A 19,862-nucleotide genomic window follows, 5' to 3' on the forward strand; every position below is an offset into this window, starting at 1 on the left:
CATCTTGTGTCTTGTGTCTGTCCTCATCTTGTGTTTGTCCTCATCTTGTGTTTGTCCTCATCTTGTGTCTGTCCTCGTCTTGTGTCTGTCCTCATCTTGTGTCTTGTGTCTGTCCTCATCTTGTGTCTGTCCTCATCTTGTGTCTGTCCTCATCTTGTGTCTGTCCTCATCTTGTGTCTGTCCTCATCTTGTGTCTTGTGTCTGTCCTCATCTTGTGTCTGTCCTCATCTTGTGTCTGTCCCGCTCAGGATCTTCTCCCATCCAAACGTCCTGCCCATGCTGGGGGCGTGTCAGTGTCCCCCCGCCCCGCACCCCATCATCATCACCCACTGGATGCCCTATGGCTCCCTGTACAACGTGCTGCACGAGGGCACCAGTGAGTACCTCCACAGGCGTTACAGCGCCCCCTGCTGTCCGCTGCTCCTAAAGCCTTTGCTCTTTCAGACTTTGTGGTGGACCAGACCCAAGCGGTGAAGTTTGCCCTGGACATCGCCTGTGGAATGGCCTTCCTGCACACGCTTGAACCCATGATCCCTCGCCACTGTCTCAACAGCAGAAGTGTCATGGTGAGATGTTGTGCTTGCTCCTATAACTCCGCCCAGTATCGGCCTAAAGCTCTGCTGGGATTGAAAGTGTGAACACGGCGTCCCTTCTGCAGGAGGAAAGAGGGCGTGAAACGAGGTTTGAAGCGGCCGTGTTCTAATGCGTCCAGACGTGGCTCTGTAGAGAGGACCTGTGGTGTTCTGGTATGCTTCAGAGTTCAGCTCTCGGTTATAAACTTATATCGCTTGTTCCTACATAGAGGGGCGGGACTGAGAGGGGCGGGACTATCGCTCTCCTCTGCTGAGAGGGGCGGGACTAACGCTCTCCTCTGCTGAGAGGGGCGGGACTAACGCGCTCCTCTGGTGAGAGGGGCGGGACTAACGCTCTCCTCTGCTGAGAGGGGCGGGACTAACGCTCTCCTCTGCTGAGAGGGGCGGGACTAACGCTCTCCTCTGCTGAGAGGGGCGGGACTAACGCTCTCCTCTGCTGAGAGGGGCGGGACTAACGCTCTCCTCTGCTGAGAGGGGCGGGACTAACGCGCTCCTCTGGTGAGAGGGGCGGGACTAACGCGCTCCTCTGGTGAGAGGGGCGGGACTAACGCTCTCCTCTGCTGAGAGGGGCGGGACTAACGCTCTCCTCTGCTGAGAGGGGCGGGACTAACGCTCTCCTCTGCTGAGAGGGGCGGGACTAACGCTCTCCTCTGCTGAGAGGGGCGGGACTAACGCTCTCCTCTGCTGAGAGGGGCGGGACTAACGCTCTCCTCTGCTGAGAGGGGCGGGACTAACGCTCTCCTCTGCTGAGAGGGGCGGGACTAACGCTCTCCTCTGCTGAGAGGGGCGGGACTAACGCGCTCCTCTGGTGAGAGGGGCGGGACTAACGCGCTCCTCTGGTGAGAGGGGCGGGACTAACGCTCTCCTCTGCTGAGAGGGGCGGGACTAACGCTCTCCTCTGCTGAGAGGGGCGGGACTAACGCTCTCCTCTGCTGAGAGGGGCGGGACTAACGCTCTCCTCTGCTGAGAGGGGCGGGACTAACGCTCTCCTCTGCTGAGAGGGGCGGGACTAACGCTCTCCTCTGCTGAGAGGGGCGGGACTAACGCTCTCCTCTGCTGAGAGGGGCGGGACTAACGCTCTCCTCTGCTGAGAGGGGCGGGACTAACGCGCTCCTCTGGTGAGAGGGGCGGGACTAACGCGCTCCTCTGGTGAGAGGGGCGGGACTAACGCTCTCCTCTGCTGAGAGGGGCGGGACTAACGCTCTCCTCTGCTGAGAGGGGCGGGACTAACGCTCTCCTCTGCTGCTCTCACAGATCGACGAGGACATGACGGCCAGGATCAGTATGGCAGATGTCAAGTTCTCCTTCCAGTGCCCGGGCCGGATGTTCTCCCCCGCCTGGGTGGCACCCGAGGGTGAGCAGCACACTCAGTGACACGGGGTCTGCACCCGCTGACACCTACAGCCTCTTGGATTGTGCCAACTTGAAAAGGACAAATGTAATCAGGCTTTTCATGATCATTTCTGTTTGACACACGATATATTCCTCTGAAAAGATCTCCTAAAGCAGATGTTCCACATGTACCTCCTCACATCTGTGGAGGAGCAGAGAGAGAGAGGGAAGAGGAGGTGGAGCAGAGAGGGAAGAGGAGGTGGAGCAGAGAGAAGAGGGAAGAGGAGGTGGAGCAGAGAGAAGAGGGAAGAGGAGGTGGAGCAGAAGGAAGAGGAGGTGGAGCAGAGGGAAGAGGAGGTGGAGCAGAGAGAAGAGGGAAGAGGAGGTGGAGCAGAAGAAAGAGGAGGTGGAGCAGAGGGAAGAGGAGGTGGAGCAGAGGGAAGAGGAGGTGGAGCAGAGGGAAGAGGAGGTGGAGCAGAGGGAAGAGGAGGTGGAGCAGAGAGAGAGAGGGAAGAGGAGGTGGAGCAGAGAGAGAGAGGGAAGAGGAGGTGGAGCAGAGAGAGAGAGGGAAGAGGAGGTGGAGCAGAGAGAGAGAGGGAAGAGGAGGTGGAGCAGAGAGGGAAGAGGAGGTGGAGCAGAGAGAAGAGGGAAGAGGAGGTGGAGCAGAGAGAAGAGGGAAGAGGAGGTGGAGCAGAAGGAAGAGGAGGTGGAGCAGAGGGAAGAGGAGGTGGAGCAGAGAGAAGAGGGAAGAGGAGGTGGAGCAGAAGAAAGAGGAGGTGGAGCAGAGGGAAGAGGAGGTGGAGCAGAGGGAAGAGGAGGTGGAGCAGAGGGAAGAGGAGGTGGAGCAGAGAGAGAGAGGGAAGAGGAGGTGGAGCAGAGAGAGAGAGGGAAGAGGAGGTGGAGCAGAGAGAGAGAGGGAAGAGGAGGTGGAGCAGAGAGAGAGAGGGAAGAGGAGGTGGAGCAGAGAGAGAGAGGGAAGAGGAGGTGGAGCAGAGAGGGAAGAGGAGGTGGAGCAGAGAGAAGAGGGAAGAGGAGGTGGAGCAGAGAGAAGAGGGAAGAGGAGGTGGAGCAGAAGGAAGAGGAGGTGGAGCAGAGGGAAGAGGAGGTGGAGCAGAGAGAAGAGGGAAGAGGAGGTGGAGCAGAAGAAAGAGGAGGTGGAGCAGAGGGAAGAGGAGGTGGAGCAGAGGGAAGAGGAGGTGGAGCAGAGGGAAGAGGAGGTGGAGCAGAGAGAGAGAGGGAAGAGGAGGTGGAGCAGAGAGAGAGAGGGAAGAGGAGGTGGAGCAGAGAGAGAGAGGGAAGAGGAGGTGGAGCAGAGAGAGAGAGGGAAGAGGAGGTGGAGCAGAGAGAGAGAGGGAAGAGGAGGTGGAGCAGAGAGAGAGAGGGAAGAGGAGGTGGAGCAGAGAGAGGGAAGAGGAGGTGGAGCAGAGAGAGGGAAGAGGAGGTGGAGCAGAGAGAGGGAAGAGGAGGTGGAGCAGAGAGAGGGAAGAGGAGGTGGAGCAGAGAGAGGGAAGAGGAGGTGGAGCAGAGAGAGGGAAGAGGAGGTGGAGCAGAGAGAGGGAAGAGGAGGTGGAGCAGAGAGAGGGAAGAGGAGGTGGAGCAGAGAGAGGGAAGAGGAGGTGGAGCAGAGAGAAGAGGGAAGAGGAGGTGGAGCAGAGAGAAGAGGGAAGAGGAGGTGGAGCAGAGAGAGAGGGAAGAGGAGGTGGAGCAGAGAGAGAGGGAAGAGGAGGTGGAGCAGAGAGAGAGGGAAGAGGAGGTGGAGCAGAGAGACAGAGGGAAGAGGAGGTGGAGCAGAGAGAAGAGGGAAGAGGAGGTGGAGCAGAGGGAAGAGGAGGTGGAGCAGAGAGAAGAGGGAAGAGGAGGTGGAGCAGAGAGAAGAGGGAAGAGGAGGTGGAGCAGAGAGAGGGAAGAGGAGGTGGAGCAGAGAGAGGGAAGAGGAGGTGGAGCAGAGAGAGAGAGGGAAGAGGAGGTGGAGCAGAGAGAGAGAGGGAAGAGGAGGTGGAGCAGAGAGAGAGAGGGAAGAGGAGGTGGAGCAGAGAGAGAGAGGGAAGAGGAGGTGGAGCAGAGAGAGAGAGGGAAGAGGAGGTGGAGCAGAGAGAGAGAGGGAAGAGGAGGTGGAGCAGAGAGAGAGAGGGAAGAGGAGGTGGAGCAGAGAGAAGAGGGAAGAGGAGGTGGAGCAGAGAGAAGAGGGAAGAGGAGGTGGAGCAGAGAGAAGAGGGAAGAGGAGGTGGAGCAGAGAGAAGAGGGAAGAGGAGGTGGAGCAGAGAGAAGAGGGAAGAGGAGGTGGAGCAGAGGGAAGAGGAGGTGGAGCAGAGAGAGAGAGGGAAGAGGAGGTGGAGCAGAGAGAGAGAGGGAAGAGGAGGTGGAGCAGAGAGAGAGAGGGAAGAGGAGGTGGAGCAGAGGGAAGAGGAGGTGGAGCAGAGGGAAGAGGGAAGAGGAGGTGGAGCAGAGAGAGAGAGGGAAGAGGAGGTGGAGCAGAGAGAGAGAGGGAAGAGGAGGTGGAGCAGAGAGAGAGAGGGAAGATGAGGTGGAGCAGAGAGAGAGAGGGAAGAGGAGGTGGAGCAGAGAGAAGAGGGAAGAGGAGGTGGAGCAGAGAGAAGAGGGAAGAGGAGGTGGAGCAGAGAGAAGAGGGAAGAGGAGGTGGAGCAGAGAGAAGAGGGAAGAGGAGGTGGAGCAGAGGGAAGAGGAGGTGGAGCAGAGAGAGAGAGGGAAGAGGAGGTGGAGCAGAGAGAGAGAGGGAAGAGGAGGTGGAGCAGAGAGAGAGAGGGAAGAGGAGGTGGAGCAGAGAGAAGAGGGAAGAGGAGGTGGAGCAGAGAGAAGAGGGAAGAGGAGGTGGAGCAGAGGGAAGAGGGAAGAGGAGGTGGAGCAGAGGGAAGAGGAGGTGGAGCAGAGAGAAGAGGGAAGAGGAGGTGGAGCAGAGAGAAGAGGGAAGAGGAGGTGGAGCAGAGAGAGGGAAGAGGAGGTGGAGCAGAGAGAGGGAAGAGGAGGTGGAGCAGAGAGAGAGAGGGAAGAGGAGGTGGAGCAGAGAGAGAGAGGGAAGAGGAGGTGGAGCAGAGAGAGAGAGGGAAGAGGAGGTGGAGCAGAGAGAGAGAGGGAAGAGGAGGTGGAGCAGAGAGAGAGAGGGAAGAGGAGGTGGAGCAGAGAGAAGAGGGAAGAGGAGGTGGAGCAGAGAGAAGAGGGAAGAGGAGGTGGAGCAGAGAGAAGAGGGAAGAGGAGGTGGAGCAGAGAGAAGAGGGAAGAGGAGGTGGAGCAGAAGGAAGAGGAGGTGGAGCAGAGGGAAGAGGAGGTGGAGCAGAGAGAGAGAGGGAAGAGGAGGTGGAGCAGAGAGAGAGAGTGAAGAGGAGGTGGAGCAGAGAGAGAGAGGGAAGAGGAGGTGGAGCAGAGAGAGAGAGGGAAGAGGAGGTGGAGCAGAGAGAAGAGGGAAGAGGAGGTGGAGCAGAGAGAAGAGGGAAGAGGAGGTGGAGCAGAGAGAAGAGGGAAGAGGAGGTGGAGCAGAGAGAAGAGGGAAGAGGAGGTGGAGCAGAAGGAAGAGGAGGTGGAGCAGAGGGAAGAGGAGGTGGAGCAGAGAGAGAGAGGGAAGAGGAGGTGGAGCAGAGAGAGAGAGTGAAGAGGAGGTGGAGCAGAGAGAGAGAGGGAAGAGGAGGTGGAGCAGAGAGAGAGAGGGAAGAGGAGGTGGAGCAGAGAGAGAGAGGGAAGAGGAGGTGGAGCAGAGAGGGAAGAGGAGGTGGAGCAGAGAGGGAAGAGGAGGTGGAGCAGAGAGAGAGGGAAGAGGAGGTGGAGCAGAGAGAGGGAAGAGGAGGTGGAGCAGAGAGGGAAGAGGAGGTGGAGCAGAGAGAAGAGGGAAGAGGAGGTGGAGCAGAGAGAAGAGGGAAGAGGAGGTGGAGAAGAGGGAAGAGGAGGTGGAGCAGAGAGAGAGGGAAGAGGAGGTGGAGCAGCCGATGTTCTCTGTTTCTTCTCTGCATTAGTATTTTAGCAAAGGATCTCGTTAAGGAACAAACAAAAAAACTGACGGTAGATGTAGTGTTTTTGTTTGTTTGCTTAAAACGGCCCTGACTGGAGACGATGAGTGGGTCAAGTTTAAACGAGGTGTGATCATGGCCTGAGTCTAACACGTGCATCAGAGCCCAGAGGACAGAAGGTTTTGTCTCTGAGAGCAGGAGCGTTGTCTCAGAGAGCAGGAGCGTTGTCTCTGAGAGCAGGAGCGTTGTCTCAGAGAGCAGGAGCGTTGTCTCTGAGAGCAGGAGCGTTGTCTCTGAGAGCAGGAGCGTTGTCTCTGAGAGCAGGAGCGTTGTCTCTGAGAGCAGGAGCGTTGTCTCTGAGAGCAGGAGCGTTGTCTCCGAGAGCAGGAGACACGTTGTCTCTGAGAGCAGGAGCGTTGTCTCTGAGAGCAGGAGCGTTGTCTCTGAGAGCAGGAGCGTTGTCTCTGAGAGCAGGAGCGTTGTCTCTGAGAGCAGGAGCGTTGTCTCAGAGAGCAGGAGCGTTGTCTCTGAGAGCAGGAGCGTTGTCTCTGAGAGCAGGAGCGTTGTCTCTGAGAGCAGGAGCGTTGTCTCTGAGAGCAGGAGCGTTGTCTCTGAGAGCAGGAGCGTTGTCTCTGAGAGCAGGAGCGTTGTCTTTGGGAGCAGGAGCGTTGTCTCAGAGAGCAGGAGCGTTGTCTCTGAGAGCAGGAGCGTTGTCTCTGAGAGCAGGAGCGTTGTCTCTGAGAGCAGGAGCGTTGTCTCAGAGAGCAGGAGCGTTGTCTCTGGGACATCATGCCCTGTGTGTCCTGATATGTCTTCATGGCTGCTGTGGGTTTTCTTCCTTGTCTGGTTTTGTTCCGGGGTCATAGGTCAGCGTGGGCCGTGGAGCATGTGCACAAGCCTCGTCTAGTTCCAGTGCGATTCAGGCGTGTTCAGTGAACCCTCGTTTATCGCGGGGTCACGTTCCAAAACGAACCCGCAATGGGCGAAATCCGCGAAGTAGAAACCTTTATTTTTTTACAGTTATTATACAATGAAATACTCCATAAAACATTGAAGCTCTCACCGGCCTCGCAAACTTCAATTTGGCAAGAGGTTTAACGTACGTGTCCATATGAATCCATAACGTTATTGACACAGGTAGAGAAGACACAGAGAGACTGTTTAGCCAATCAGAATGCAGAACACAATGCATGATGCAAATCCATGAAGCAGCGAGACGTGAAAAGTGAACCACGTTATAGCGAGAGATCACTGTACATGACACGAGGAAACAACACAACTGCATAATCTGAGGGTCTCAATCGGAGATTTTGAAGGTGGGTTTCTGTGGGAGTGAAGTGTTTACACGAAGATGTCTGACTGTATCGGATTAAAGCAACGATTCACTTTTTTTGAGTGTGATATTGACCATGCTTAATACATGTATTATGATGAGTGTCATTTATCACGCCTGGCGGAGTGGAGTCCCATTATTTAGAATCATGTGGACTTGTTTGTTCCTTTTAGCTCTCCAGAAGAAACCAGAGGAGATAAACCGTCGCTCTGCAGACATGTGGAGCTTTGCCATCCTGCTGTGGGAGCTGGTGACCCGAGAGGTGCCCTTCGCTGACCTCTCACACATGGAGATCGGCATGAAGGTTTGGACCACACTCTCTTCCAGTGGCATTTAGTAGAAGTTAGTAATAACTCTCTGCAGATGATAACTGCAGCTCCAGGGCAAAGGAGCAGCCTCACTAAAAGTTACAAGTTCGTATAAAGACAAAATGTCAAAGAAATTGGGCTGAAGGTGTGAGGATTGTAAAGGAAGGTATGTGGCTACTGCACAAACTCAAACAGAGGAGGAAAGAACTGCAAACATTCAAAACCTTTATTCAAGCATCAAAAACATCAACGTCAATGAGAACAAGGCTCGGAGCGGTGGGTCTGCGGCTCGGAGCTGTGGGTCTGCGGCTCGGAGCTGTGGGTCTGCGGCTCGGAGCGGTGGGTCTGCGGCTCGGAGCTGTGGGTCTGCGGCTCGGAGCTGTGGGTCTGCGGCTCGGAGCTGTGGGTTTGCGGCTCGGAGCTGTGGGTCTGCGGCTCGGAGCTGTGGGTCTGCGGCTCGGAGCTGTGGGTCTGCGGCTCGGAGCTGTGGGTCTGCGGCTCGGAGCTGTGGGTCTGCGGCTCGGAGCTGTGGGTCTGCGGCTCGGAGCTGTGGGTCTGCGGCTCGGAGCTGTGGGTCTGCGGCTCGGAGCTGTGGGTCTGCGGCTCAGAGCTGCGGCTCAGATGAAATGAAGCGGTTATTCACTGTTTCAGATGAACCGGCTGCAGCAGAGCGCTGCGGAAGCTGCAGAAGCTAAAAATGACCTATTTTGAATGATGGTCCAGATTTGGCCCGCAGGCCGCCTATTGCAGACCCCTGCTTATGTCATCATAGCATTTCACTGTCATTCCTTCCTCATTTCCACTTCCTCATTTCTCTTTCAGATTTCCCTGGAGGGCTTGAGGCCCACCATCCCGCCCGGCATCTCCCCACACATCTGCAAACTCATGAAGATCTGCATGAACGAAGACCCAGCCAAACGGCCCAAGTTTGACATGATCGTGCCCATCCTGGAGAAGATGCAGGACAAGTGACCTGCCTGTGACCCTGTGACCCGCCTGTGACCCGCCTGTGACCCGCCTGTGACCCGCCTGTGACCCGCCTGTGACCCGCCTGGCTCCCTGGCCCGCCCCGGACTCACTGTGATGGCCGTGAAGTGCTCCACAAGTATTGCCTTAAACTGTTGCTTCTTCCCCTTCGGTCCAGCAGAACCTTTGTTTACCTTTGTTACTTTCAATCTGTGGAACCACAAGGACTTTTATTACTGTGTTTCTGACTGAAAAGCGCGTGCTGCTCATTTGTTTGTATTTTGAATGCCTTAAAATAATCATGTATGCAACTTGTCTAACATCCTGCTTAAAGGAGCACTATGTAACTTTTCTGGTGGAGGGTGTGTCACCTGCTTGTCTCCATGGAGAGTGTTTGGACTGGAATGTTCCACATTATGGCTCATTGATCTTCATTTATTTTATTGCTGGAATATACTAGGGCCTGACCACAATGTACTTGTGCTGATACAACTGCAGATATAGTTAGTCTTGTGAAAGAAATAGTTTTAGCTGATTATAAAAAGTGTCAGGCTCTATTATTAATTGGGTTTCTTAAGGCCACATTGACTGTTATTCTGCCTCTTAACAGTGAATGTTTAAAGCTGAATGTTTGCACAACTTTCTTTTGATGGACAAACTACTGAAGTGACTTCACGAGCTCGCAGTGCAGAGCCAGTTTAATGCGTGTCCGTCGCAGTACTTAATATGCGTATATTCTGACCATTAACAGATCTTTCATGACTTATTTACATGTCAATGTGAGTCCAGTAAACACAGATACAGCCATAATCCCTCCACAGTGACCAATGAGAGCACAGAGGCAGTATGTACAATGTTGTGGTCACACTTCATGTGCTAAGAGCTAACTAAAGTGAACCAAAGAAACAAGGCATCAAAATGGACACATTTCCAACACTCAGTGCTCCGACACGCCCCCTCAGACACGCCCCCTCAGACACGCCCCCTCAGACACGCCCCCTCAGACACGCCCCCTCAGAGCACAACTTTTCACAAATCACATTTATTTTCATCCCGACTCCAAACGACATGTAGCAACGTGTGTGCTAACGTTTAGCTGACCAGAATCAGCAGATCATAATCTGACCTGTAATATGGCCTGGCGGGGTCATCTGCTTGTATCCATGGTGATACGGAGAGCAATGTAAAGGCACCAAACAAACGAGATGTTAATGCCATACTGAGGAACATTCCAGGAAGGGCACATCTCCATGGTAACATATCTGTGCTGTATTAGGGCATGATGTAAACTTTGGAATATTGTGTGCTGCATCTGGAGGATTCGACAGAATGAAAGAGAAGAAGTGGAAGCAGTTGATAGAGACTTTGTCTTTACTGATTCTAAAACGTTTTATCGTCTGAGAACCTGGAAATGTGCTCTCTACAGTGTTAATAATGAATCATTTAAGTTTGGACCAGTGCAAAGGGTTTAAACTGCACTAGCTCTGTTTATCATGTTTTAAGAAGGTGACCATTGCTTAAAGCTCCAGTTAGATAGAGCAAAACTACTATGAAACCACCTTTAAGACGTCTTTTGTATTTTTCCGATTATTTCAAATTGACTAAATGGTTGTTTCTCTGTAGAGGAGGTGGTGGACCCTCCACCTGAACACGTACATGGTGCACTTGACTTTTTTAAATGTAAGCATTGTATCCAAAAGAATCCACTGGACGACTCATTACTGTATGTCCAGTTTGTAAATGGGCAGTAAAATCTGTTCAGCCTTTAACAATAATGTGTTGTTCAGGACGAAGCATCAGATGTGGTGCGGCGCTTCGCTCGCCTTCATGTCCACAGCAGAGTTAGACCTCAGCCCATGGAAAAGACTGGAGGCCATTCACAAATATTGTACTTTGGAGTTTGTACTACAATCATCGTGTGTTGGAGTGTGAATATAAATGCACACTGACCAGTTGAAGTTTGACTTTTTGACCGCGCATTCATCTGGAAATGCTGTTCATTTTTATGTCGTGTAAAAGTGAGTTTGAAACACTGACAGCAGCAGCTCCACGTGTTTAAACAGAGCCACGTGCCAGAGTGGCTAGTTCCTCCAGTGTCCTTAAAACATGCACCAGGTGAAATCCTCCAGCGATGGTTGTCCTGACGACCGGACCAAGCCCAGCACACTGACCTGGAGCTATGACCTCATCTGGACTCTGTTTTTATGGAAAAAAACATACATTTGGACTCATCTTAGAGTCATTCTCAATCTGCGAATCCAGACTGGGAACTTATCCTACTCTGAGTAGGCCCTGCCCACCGGGCGGGACCTCCTGATAAAGGGTGTTTTTAGTTTCACCAGAATCGAAACCTCTTTGTTTTCGATCTGCCTCCTATTGTTACCTGGCTCACTCTCTCTCTCCTCCCTGAGCGCCTTCACACAACATGCAACTCATTATTTAACACCAGATAAATACAAAAACAATTGCTATGGATCTTAACATTTTAATATTGGTGTCAACCAGAGAGATTTATATCAAAATATGCTTATTTCAATGGATTCATTTAGCATATAACTAAGGTCACAACATAGAGATTATGACATTTCCTTTGCCCCAATGAAGAAATAACCAAACTTGTATTTGTTTAGTTGTGTCTGAGATCATTTATTCATCCTCTGGAGTCACATTTATCTTCATCCTGTCTCTATGTCCAACTGCTTTGCGCAAAAAAAAGAATGTTGAAAAAGAGCATAAATGTATGTATTTATATAAGTCTATATTAAAGTGCAAACTACTACTTTTGAGTTTCATTATTGTTCTTTTCTGCATCGAGTGGGGACAAAAAGAGATCTTTTAATGCTGTGTTTATTAGTATTGTATTCCTCTCTAACCCTGTTCTCACTCTGTTCCTCGTCACAAACTCGCCTGGAGCATGTTTTCATTCACAGTTTGATGAATCCTGGTGATAAAGTCCTCCCCTCAGAAAACACTCTGTATCTCCTCCATAACTGAACTTGTCTCCATCTGTGACGTGTGTTACTTTCCTCCTCTGCCCAGTAGACTCCTGAGCGTGGTACAGAGGCTGAGCAGGCATGATACTCGTTGCAACACGATTTTATTGGGATTCAGAAAAACAGGAAAAATGCAGGACATCGGGGCGCACCGACCACACAGAGAGGGCGCGGCGCACTTCCCGTTACCCACAATCCCCAGCTCTCTTCCTTAAAGGGGCCAGGCTGGTAACACGACCCCCACTCTGGATGAGAATTAACCCTTTGATATCGTTCCATAACAACATTGGTACAATGCAGTAATGGACACTCCCATAAAACGTAGGAAAACCCATCACAGGAAAATGCAATAGTGGCATGTGAAAATTTACAACACTTGAACCATTTGTTATAACCATTTTTTTTCTCTGACCTCTGAGATGGGCAGCGATCCGCCTACACACTGACTCAGGCAAAAACACCCCAGTGCTGAGTTTAATGACTGACCCAGTCACCAAACCTTTCGGGTGCTTTCCGGGTCCTCCGCGTTCTGGGCAGTGGCGTGCTAACTGCCGGACGTCCCCCACTCGACGCTCGATGTCCGGTGGCTCCCACGTCCCCCAGAGTTCGGGATGGGTGGAGTCCGAGGTGGTGACAATTGACCAGCGTCCTCCGTGTCAGAGTCCCACAGCCGGAGTTGGAGTCCTCATTGGAAGCAGGAGGTGACACCTCCCGTGGTGCCGACGGGTCATATCTATGAAAAATCCAACTGTTATCTGGCAGGGTTTTGGAATGAAAAGGCTTCAGCTTATCATGGTGCACGACATTAACTTTCGACCTTGGTCCCTTCTGAATCTGGTACACCAAATCGTCCAAATGACCCACAACAAAATACGGGCCCTCATAGAGCGCAGGAACTTCCGCACCTTGTTCTTCACTGCTTTTGTGCCCTTGATCAGGTGCCAGACTGCAGCACCAACCGGGTACTGGGTCTGGCAAATGTTTTTGTCATATTGTCTCTTTGCTCGTTCAGAAGCCCTTCCCAAGACCTCCCACGCAAGCCGGTGAGAGAGGTCCAGCTGTTCTCTGAGCTTTAGAACATACTCCAGCAGGGAATGGGTGTTTGTGTCATGTGAGGGAAAACCAGCTACTAAGTCAATGGGTTCAGTGACTTCCCTGCCAAATAACATCATGTTTGGGGTCAGCCCGGTAGAACTGTGCCGGGTGGAGCGGTAGGCCATAACTGCGAAAGGGAGCATTAAATCCCAATCCCAATGGCACCTCTCTGCAGTAGGTGCCAGAATTTTCTGTAGAGTGGCATTAAAGCGTTCCACCTGCCCATCTGACTGCGGGCGGAATGGGGTCGTACGAGTCTTTTCTATTCCCAACAGCTCACACATTCTCTGGAAAACTGACGACTCAAAATTGGTGCCCTGGTCACTGTGTAATGTGTGGGGGGCCCCGTACCTGCACACCCACTCTGAAACTATCTTCTCTGCAACTGTTACGGCTTCAACCCACTTGCTAAAATAGTTTAACACACCATCCCTTAAAAACAGTCTTGTCCACTGTGACCAGTAGGCCTTGGTAGCTGGGCTGCAAGCGGCGACAGTGGACCAAGACGGACGGCTTCCCTTGCTGTCTACCCACTGCCAAACTGGTGCAATATCTGGGTCAGCTCTTTGAGTGTCGCTCAGCTGCTCTAGTATCCAACCCTGAAACAAACTAGGTTGGGTTGAGTCAGTCACTCTGCGAATATTTGGAACCCTGTCAGCCCCACTCTGGGTGTCGTCCACTCCACACTATAGAAGACTCAGGTTCCTGCCCCACTACCCCCACTAAGATCTGCGGTGTGGTGAATAGGACAGGCTCAGATAGGTCACACTGCACGGCCTTGTCCCGGTGCAGGTTGCCGGGGTCTTGTATAGTACAAGGGCAGGACTCAGAACATGGACGCCTCGAGAGTGCATCCGCATTTTGGTGTATCTTGCCTGGACGGTGAACAACAAAGTCATATTCGGCCAACTTCTCTAATCAGCGTGCTAACTGACCCTCAGGTTCTCTCAGCCGGGTCAGCCAGCGCAGGCTGCTGTGGTCAGTCCGGACGGTAAAAGGACGGCCCAGTAAATACTGCCTAAAGTGGGAGGTGAAATCTACCACTGCTAGAAGTTCCCTCCGGGTAGTGCAGTAGTTTTGTTCAGCAGGTGACAAACGCCTGCTCCCGTACGCTAACACTCTCTCCTAACCCCCTTGGACTTGAGAGAGGACCGCTCCAATCCCACAGTCTCTAGCGTCCGTGTCCAAAAACATATCCCCTTTGGCGAGGGGGTAGCCCAGGACAGTCTCTTCAACCCATCAAACGCCTGCTGGCACTGGGTTGTCCAGTTAAACCGGGCATACTTCTTCGTGAGTTCATGCAGAGGCTGCGCTATTGACGCGAAATCAGGGACAAAACGTTGGTAGTAGGAAGCTAAACCTACAAACTGCCTGACTTCAGATACGTTCCTAGGTGTTGGCCATTCCTTCACCCTCTCTGTCTTTTGGGGATCAGTGGCAATGCCATTTGCGGAAACAATGTGTCCCAAATAGGTCACTTCCTCTCGAAACAAACAGCATTTAGATGGCTTAAGTTTAAGGTTGGCCTGCCGTAGCCGGATAAAAACCTGTTCTAAACGTTCTAGCATTTTTGAGGTGTCCCGCCCAAGGACCACAACGTCATCTAAATACAGTAGACATGTCTCCCACTGCAGCCCCACCAAAACCCGGTCCATAAGTCGTTGGAAGGTTGCCGGAGCATTACACAGTCCAAATGGCATCACATTCCATTCTAAAAGGCCCTTACGTGTACAGAAGGCAGAGGCTGTACGGGCTCTAGGCGTCAACTCCACCTGCCAGTACCCTGATGTCAAGTCAAGTGTGCTGAAGTACCTGGCAGTGGACAAGGTGTCAAGAGTGTCCTGGATGTGCGGAAGAGGGTAAGCGTTCTTGATGGTTCTTTCATTCAGCGGCCTGTAGTCCACGCACAACCGAGGGGTCTGGTCCTTCTTCTTTGCCATTACGATAGGAGCAGCCCAGCTGCTATTACTGGGCTGAGCCACTCCCGCGGCGAGACTCTGCTGTAGCTGCTGGTCAGCGGCGGACTGCTTGTCGGCTGCCATCCTGCGTGGAGGCTGCTTTACAGGGGGCCCCGGTGTAGTCTGGATGTCGTGCTGCACCAGGTTGGTGCGGCCGAGGTCAGTGGGACCCGTGGAGAAGACATCACCATAAGACTGCAGCAGGAGGGCCAGCTGTCGGCGACCACTCTCGGACAAGTTGGGGCAGCTCTCAGCATACAGCGCCTGTAAATGGGAGGGAATAGAGATAGAGTTAACTGGCCCCGGCTTGGACGGGCACACGACCGGGCCGGGCCGCCCACCACCTCAGCAGGCTGAAGGACACCTGCCACAGCCCCCCTCTTCAAGGTGATAGACGTGGACCCTGGGTTGATCACTCAGATGGGGATGCCTTTGGAGCTCCGGGAATGCACGACAGCATGGGCCACCAGGACACAGTGTCTTTCGACGAAGGTCTTAGTGGGACTAAACAGCATGTCTCTATTCGTGGCTGAACGAAGGCGGGAGAAACCAGGCACCACGTACTCGCAACCGGGCTCCAAGATGGTGGTGCGGGCCAGTCGAACGACTTGTGTCGTTCGGATCAAACTGGGGGATCTTTTCGTCGAACAGTGTAATCTCCCTGCGCCCGTAGTCCAAGCAGGCGTCGGACTGCCGCAGGAAAGGATGCCCCAAGATTACCTCTGTGCTTTCAGCGGTGTCGGCCATGATAAAGTTTATATCAGTCTGTTTTCCCCCAACCAGCGCCGGCAACATGACCTCCCCAAGGACCGCTAGACCTTCGGGCCCAATTCCCTGGAGAACCTTGGCAGTGGATGGCTGTACCTGAGGTCTGAACTGCACCGGGAGGGAGTCAAAGTGGTGCAGGGGAAGCACATTTCTTCTAGCACCAGAATCCCAAAGGGCACAAAGTCTTGGACCATGTATCGTTATCTGTACGCACATGTCCTCTTCTTGACCTCTACTGCAGACAATCACTGTGTAAGTGTCAGGAACGGGATTCGGCGTGAAACTCCCTTGCCTTTGTTGGAGACGACGGGGGGAAGGACACTGCTTCTGCATGTGTCCCACCCCGGAACAGTTGTGACACACTACCTCCCCGGTGAAGGTTTTGCCCCACGCCGTCTTGTTTGGTTTTTGCCGGGACCTTGATGCCCCCTGCCGTTGCGGAGAGGGGAGTACGGGTGCGCACCTCAGCTGGTTGCAGACGGAGAGGGGTGTATCTTCAAACACTAAAGCGGTTCTTGCCGCTAAGCTGCGGGGCACCGAACCTGGGCGCATCATTTGAGTTACAGCCCTGGCGGCCTTCTTGGTAGTCTAATGCCGGTGTGCAATATCATACGCTCCGGCCAGAGTGCGGGGTTTCATTTCCAGAAGCTTCTGGACGATATCAGCATCGGTCATGGCGTTGGTGAAAATCTCAACAGCGATACTATCTTGTTCAAACTCGGCCCGGTCCCCGTACACAATGGCGATCTTCTCATATATTATGTCATCTCGGAGATTGTGCAGAGCTTCCCCTGGTTTTCTGACCCTCTGCCTCAGCTCGATCCCGATGGCGGCGGCGTGCTCGGAATGTGGACCATAAGCGGCATTAACCTCCTGTAGGACACGCTCATAGCTCCAGTTTGCAGACTTTAGGTGTTTGTGAACAATAGCCCCGGCCGCCGCAGTCAAACTGAACTGGAGTTGAATCGCTTTGGTCTTCCCCGTCCAGTGATTGGCTCGTGCACATGTTTCAAATTGATAGATGAAATCTTTTTATTTTATTGGGATTCATAAAAACAGGAAAAATGCAGGACATACGGGCGGCGGCAGCAGACACACACGCGCGCACCGAACACACAGAGAGAACGCAGCGCACTTGCCGTTACCCACAATCCCCAGCTCTCTTCCTTAAAGGGGCCAGCCAGGCTGGTAACACGTGTCCTTAATCTTTAAGTCCATACATCCTCGTCAGACTCACAATCAGTACAACTGTGTCCTGAGACATGGAAGTAAACATTGTATATCAAACGGTGTGTAATTCCCTCTGCCAGTAGATAATAATAATAATAACTTTTATTTATATAGTGCTTTTCAGTGACCCAAAGACGCTGAACATAATAAAAAAGGGGGGGTATTTACAGACAGGGGGGGACAACACGTACAATACACATTAATATACAGATAAAATGAACAAGACAGAAGAAGTAGAGAGAAAAAGATGGGGATGTAACAGGGGGTAGAAGTGTAGGCAATGGGGTAGAGGAGGTTAGGGGTAGGGGAGGTCATAGGCTTGGGTGAAGAGGTATGTTTTTAGGCGGGATTTGAATGTTGTGAGTGAGGGAGAGTGGCGGACAGGTTGGGGGAGGGAGTTCCAGAGTCGGGGTGCTGTTCGGGAGAATGCTCTGTCGCCAAAGGTTTTGAGTCGGGATGTTGGTGCAGTCAGGGTGAGAGAGGAGGAGGATCGGAGAGCTCGGGAGGGGCGGTGGGGGATGAGGAGGTCAGACAGGTAGGGGGGGGCAAGGTGGTGAAGAGCTTTGAAGGTGAGGAGGAGTATTTTAAAGTTTATGCGCTGCTTGATGGGGAGCCAGTGGAGAGAGCGGAGAACGGGAGTGATGTGATCACGGGACCGGGTGTGGGTGAGGAGGCGGGCAGCGGAGTTTTGGACCATTTGGAGTCTGTGGAGGGAATGGGAGGAGATGCCAGTGAGGAGGGAGTTGCAGTAGTCAAGGCGGGAGGAGATGAAGGCATGGATGAGGGATTCAGCAGCGGGGAGGGTGAGGCAGTGTCGGATTTTGGCGATGCGGCGGAGGTGGAAGTATGAGGTCTTGACGATGTGGCTGACATGGGGAGTGAAGGAGAGGGTGGGGTCCATGATGACACCGAGATTGCGTACCAGGGTAGAGGGGGTGATGGTCGAGGTGTCGATGCTGAGTGAAAAGGGACCAGTTTTATTGAGAGTGGATTTGGTGCCAATGAGGAGGAGCTCTGTTTTGTCACTGTTCAGTTTGAGGAAGTTGAGAGTGAGCCATGATTTTATTGTAGAGATGCAGGTTTCAATGTGGCTGAGGGGAGGGTTTTGGGTGGATTTGGTGGTGAGGTATATCTGGGTGTCGTCAGCGTAGCAGTGAAAGTCCAGGTTGAGTTGGCGGAGGATGTGACCAAGGGGGAAGATGTAGCAGATGAAGAGGAGGGGGCCGAGGACTGAGCCCTGGGGGACCCCTGCGTTACTGGGGAGAGGGTGGATGAGTGACCGGAGAGGGAAATTAACTCTTGCCTGTTGGTGAGGTAGGATGTGAGCCAGTCAAGTGCAGAGCCCTCAACACCCAGTTGGCGCAGCCTTTGTAGGAGGATGGAATGGTTTATAGTGTCAAAGGCTGCGCTGAGGTCTAGTAGTAACAGGATGTTGAGGGCCCCGGAGTCTGCAGAGGTGAGGAGATCGTTGAGTACTTTGACCAGGGCTGTTTCAGTGCTGTGAAGTGGGCGGAAGCCAGATTGGAGGGGTTCATAGAGGTTGTTTGACTGGAGGTGGGTGTGAAGTTGGGCGGCGACGATGCGTTCCAGCGTTTTTGAGAGGAACGGCAGGTTGGAGATGGGGCGGTAGTTGGAGAGGTTGGCGGAGTCTAGGGTGGTTTTTTTGAGGATGGGGGTGATGGAGGCCAGTAAGGCAAGGAGGAAAGAGTTGCAGAGGTCAGGGGAGGAGGGGGGAGTGATGTCCGGTGGCTGGAGCAGCTTGTTGACGGTGGAGAACAGGGTGCTAGGGCTCCGGTGGGAGCTGTTGATGAGGGTGGAGAGGTGGGCAGATTTGGCGGCTTGGAGAGCGTCACGGTAGGAGGAGATGTGTAATTTGAAAGCTTCGGCGTGGACGGTGAGGCGGGTTCTTTTGAGGAGTCGTTCGAGTTGGCGGCCAGTCTGCTTCATGGTGCGGAGTTCAGGAGTGTACCAGGGGGCGGGGTTGATGTATGAGACGGAGGAGGTTTTCCAGGGGGCTAGGGAGTCAAGGGAGTCGGAGAGGGTGGTGTTGAGCATGACAGCATAGTCGTCGGGGGAAGAGGGGGGGGAGTCAGGGGGGAAAGCAGAGGATATGAGCTGGGAGAGCGTGAGGGGGTTGACTGACTTGATATTGCGGTAGGTGATGGTGCGTTTTTTGGGGTTGTGGGGCGAGGGTAGGGGGGCGGAGAAAAGGATGCAGAGATGATCAGAGAGTGGGAAGGGGAGGGGGTGGGGCTTAGATATGGGTAGGAGAGAGGAACAGACTAAGTCCAGAGTGTGGCCTTTGGTATGGGTGGGGAAGTCAATATGTTGGGTGAGATGGAAGCAGTCCAGGAGAGAGAGGAAGTCGGATGTCAGTGGGGCGTTGGGGCAGTCAATGTGGATGTTGAAGTCACCAGTGAGTAGGAGGCGGGCAGAGAGAGAGGATGCGATGGTGAGGAGTTCAGACAATTCAGTGAGGAAAGAGGGGTGGGGCTTTGGGGGACGATAGATCAGGATAGCGGTGATAGAGTTGGGGAGGGAGAAGGCGAGGTATTCAAATGATGAGATGGATGGAAGGTTGAGGTTCAGTTCAGTGATGGATGTAGATTTTTTATGAATAACAGCAAGACCTCCCCCACGCCCGGAGAGGCGGGGTTTGGCAGTGTAAGTGTAGTTGGAGGGAGTGGCTTGGTTGAGAGCATAGAAGTCCAGGGGCTGTTGCCATGTTTCACAGAGGAGAAGCAGATCAATGTTATTGTCCAGTAGCAGTTCAGATATAACAGGTGATTTGTTGGCGAGGGAGCGGCAGTTCAGCAGTGCAAGGGAGATGGATGAGGGCGCGGAGATGGATGGGGGCGCAGGGGTGGGGGGGCGGAGGTTGCTGAGGTTGGCAGTGCGGCAGGTGGGGGTGACGGGGGGGCGAAAACTAGTCCAGAGTGAGGGGATAGGTGAGCCGTCGTTGGAGTGTTGGTTATGGGAGAGACCAGAGCCCCGGTGGATGTAGCGGGGCCGGCGAAGGATCCCAGCTGAGCTAGCTGCAGAGGCAGCAGCAGCTGGGAGACGGTGGTTATGGTTGAGGAGGTGAAGGTCAGCAGCGGTGTAGGTGAGTAGGCGAGAAGTTGGTGGAGCGGTGGCCTGGAGGCGCGGGAGTGATAGTCCGAGGAGGAGATGGAACGTAGCAGCAGATGAGAGTAATCCAGTTAGAATGTTGGCGGTGGCTAGAGGCTGGTTAACTAGAAGCTGGTGGGCAGAGAGTTGTGAAAAAGCAGCAGTGGACCGGGTGTTGAAGCTGGTGGAGTGAGTGGCGTTGGTTGCCCCAGACCTTGTCTG

General features: G+C 53.3%; 1 protein-coding gene across 2 annotated transcripts in view; it reads left to right on the forward strand.

Annotated features, from left to right (window-relative positions):
• Window positions 1–11,267, forward strand: part of LOC140373210 (scaffold protein ILK) — a 31,157-nt gene extending 19,890 nt beyond the window's left edge. For both annotated transcript variants that reach the window (XM_072459884.1, XM_072459882.1), the window contains 5 exons: window positions 249–376; window positions 445–566; window positions 1,848–1,947; window positions 7,388–7,518; window positions 8,345–11,267. In XM_072459884.1, the coding sequence (XP_072315985.1) occupies window positions 249–376; window positions 445–566; window positions 1,848–1,947; window positions 7,388–7,518; window positions 8,345–8,494 (631 nt within the window). In that variant the 3' untranslated portion in view covers window positions 8,495–11,267. The remainder of the gene's footprint in view (window positions 1–248; window positions 377–444; window positions 567–1,847; window positions 1,948–7,387; window positions 7,519–8,344) is intronic.
• The last annotated feature ends 8,595 nt before the right edge of the window (window positions 11,268–19,862 follow it).

This window comes from Eucyclogobius newberryi, unplaced genomic scaffold (assembly GCF_026437365.1).
Source record: "Eucyclogobius newberryi isolate DKJ021-1_F unplaced genomic scaffold, fEucNew1.0.hap1 SCAF_10, whole genome shotgun sequence".
NCBI lineage: Eukaryota > Metazoa > Chordata > Actinopteri > Gobiiformes > Gobiidae > Eucyclogobius > Eucyclogobius newberryi.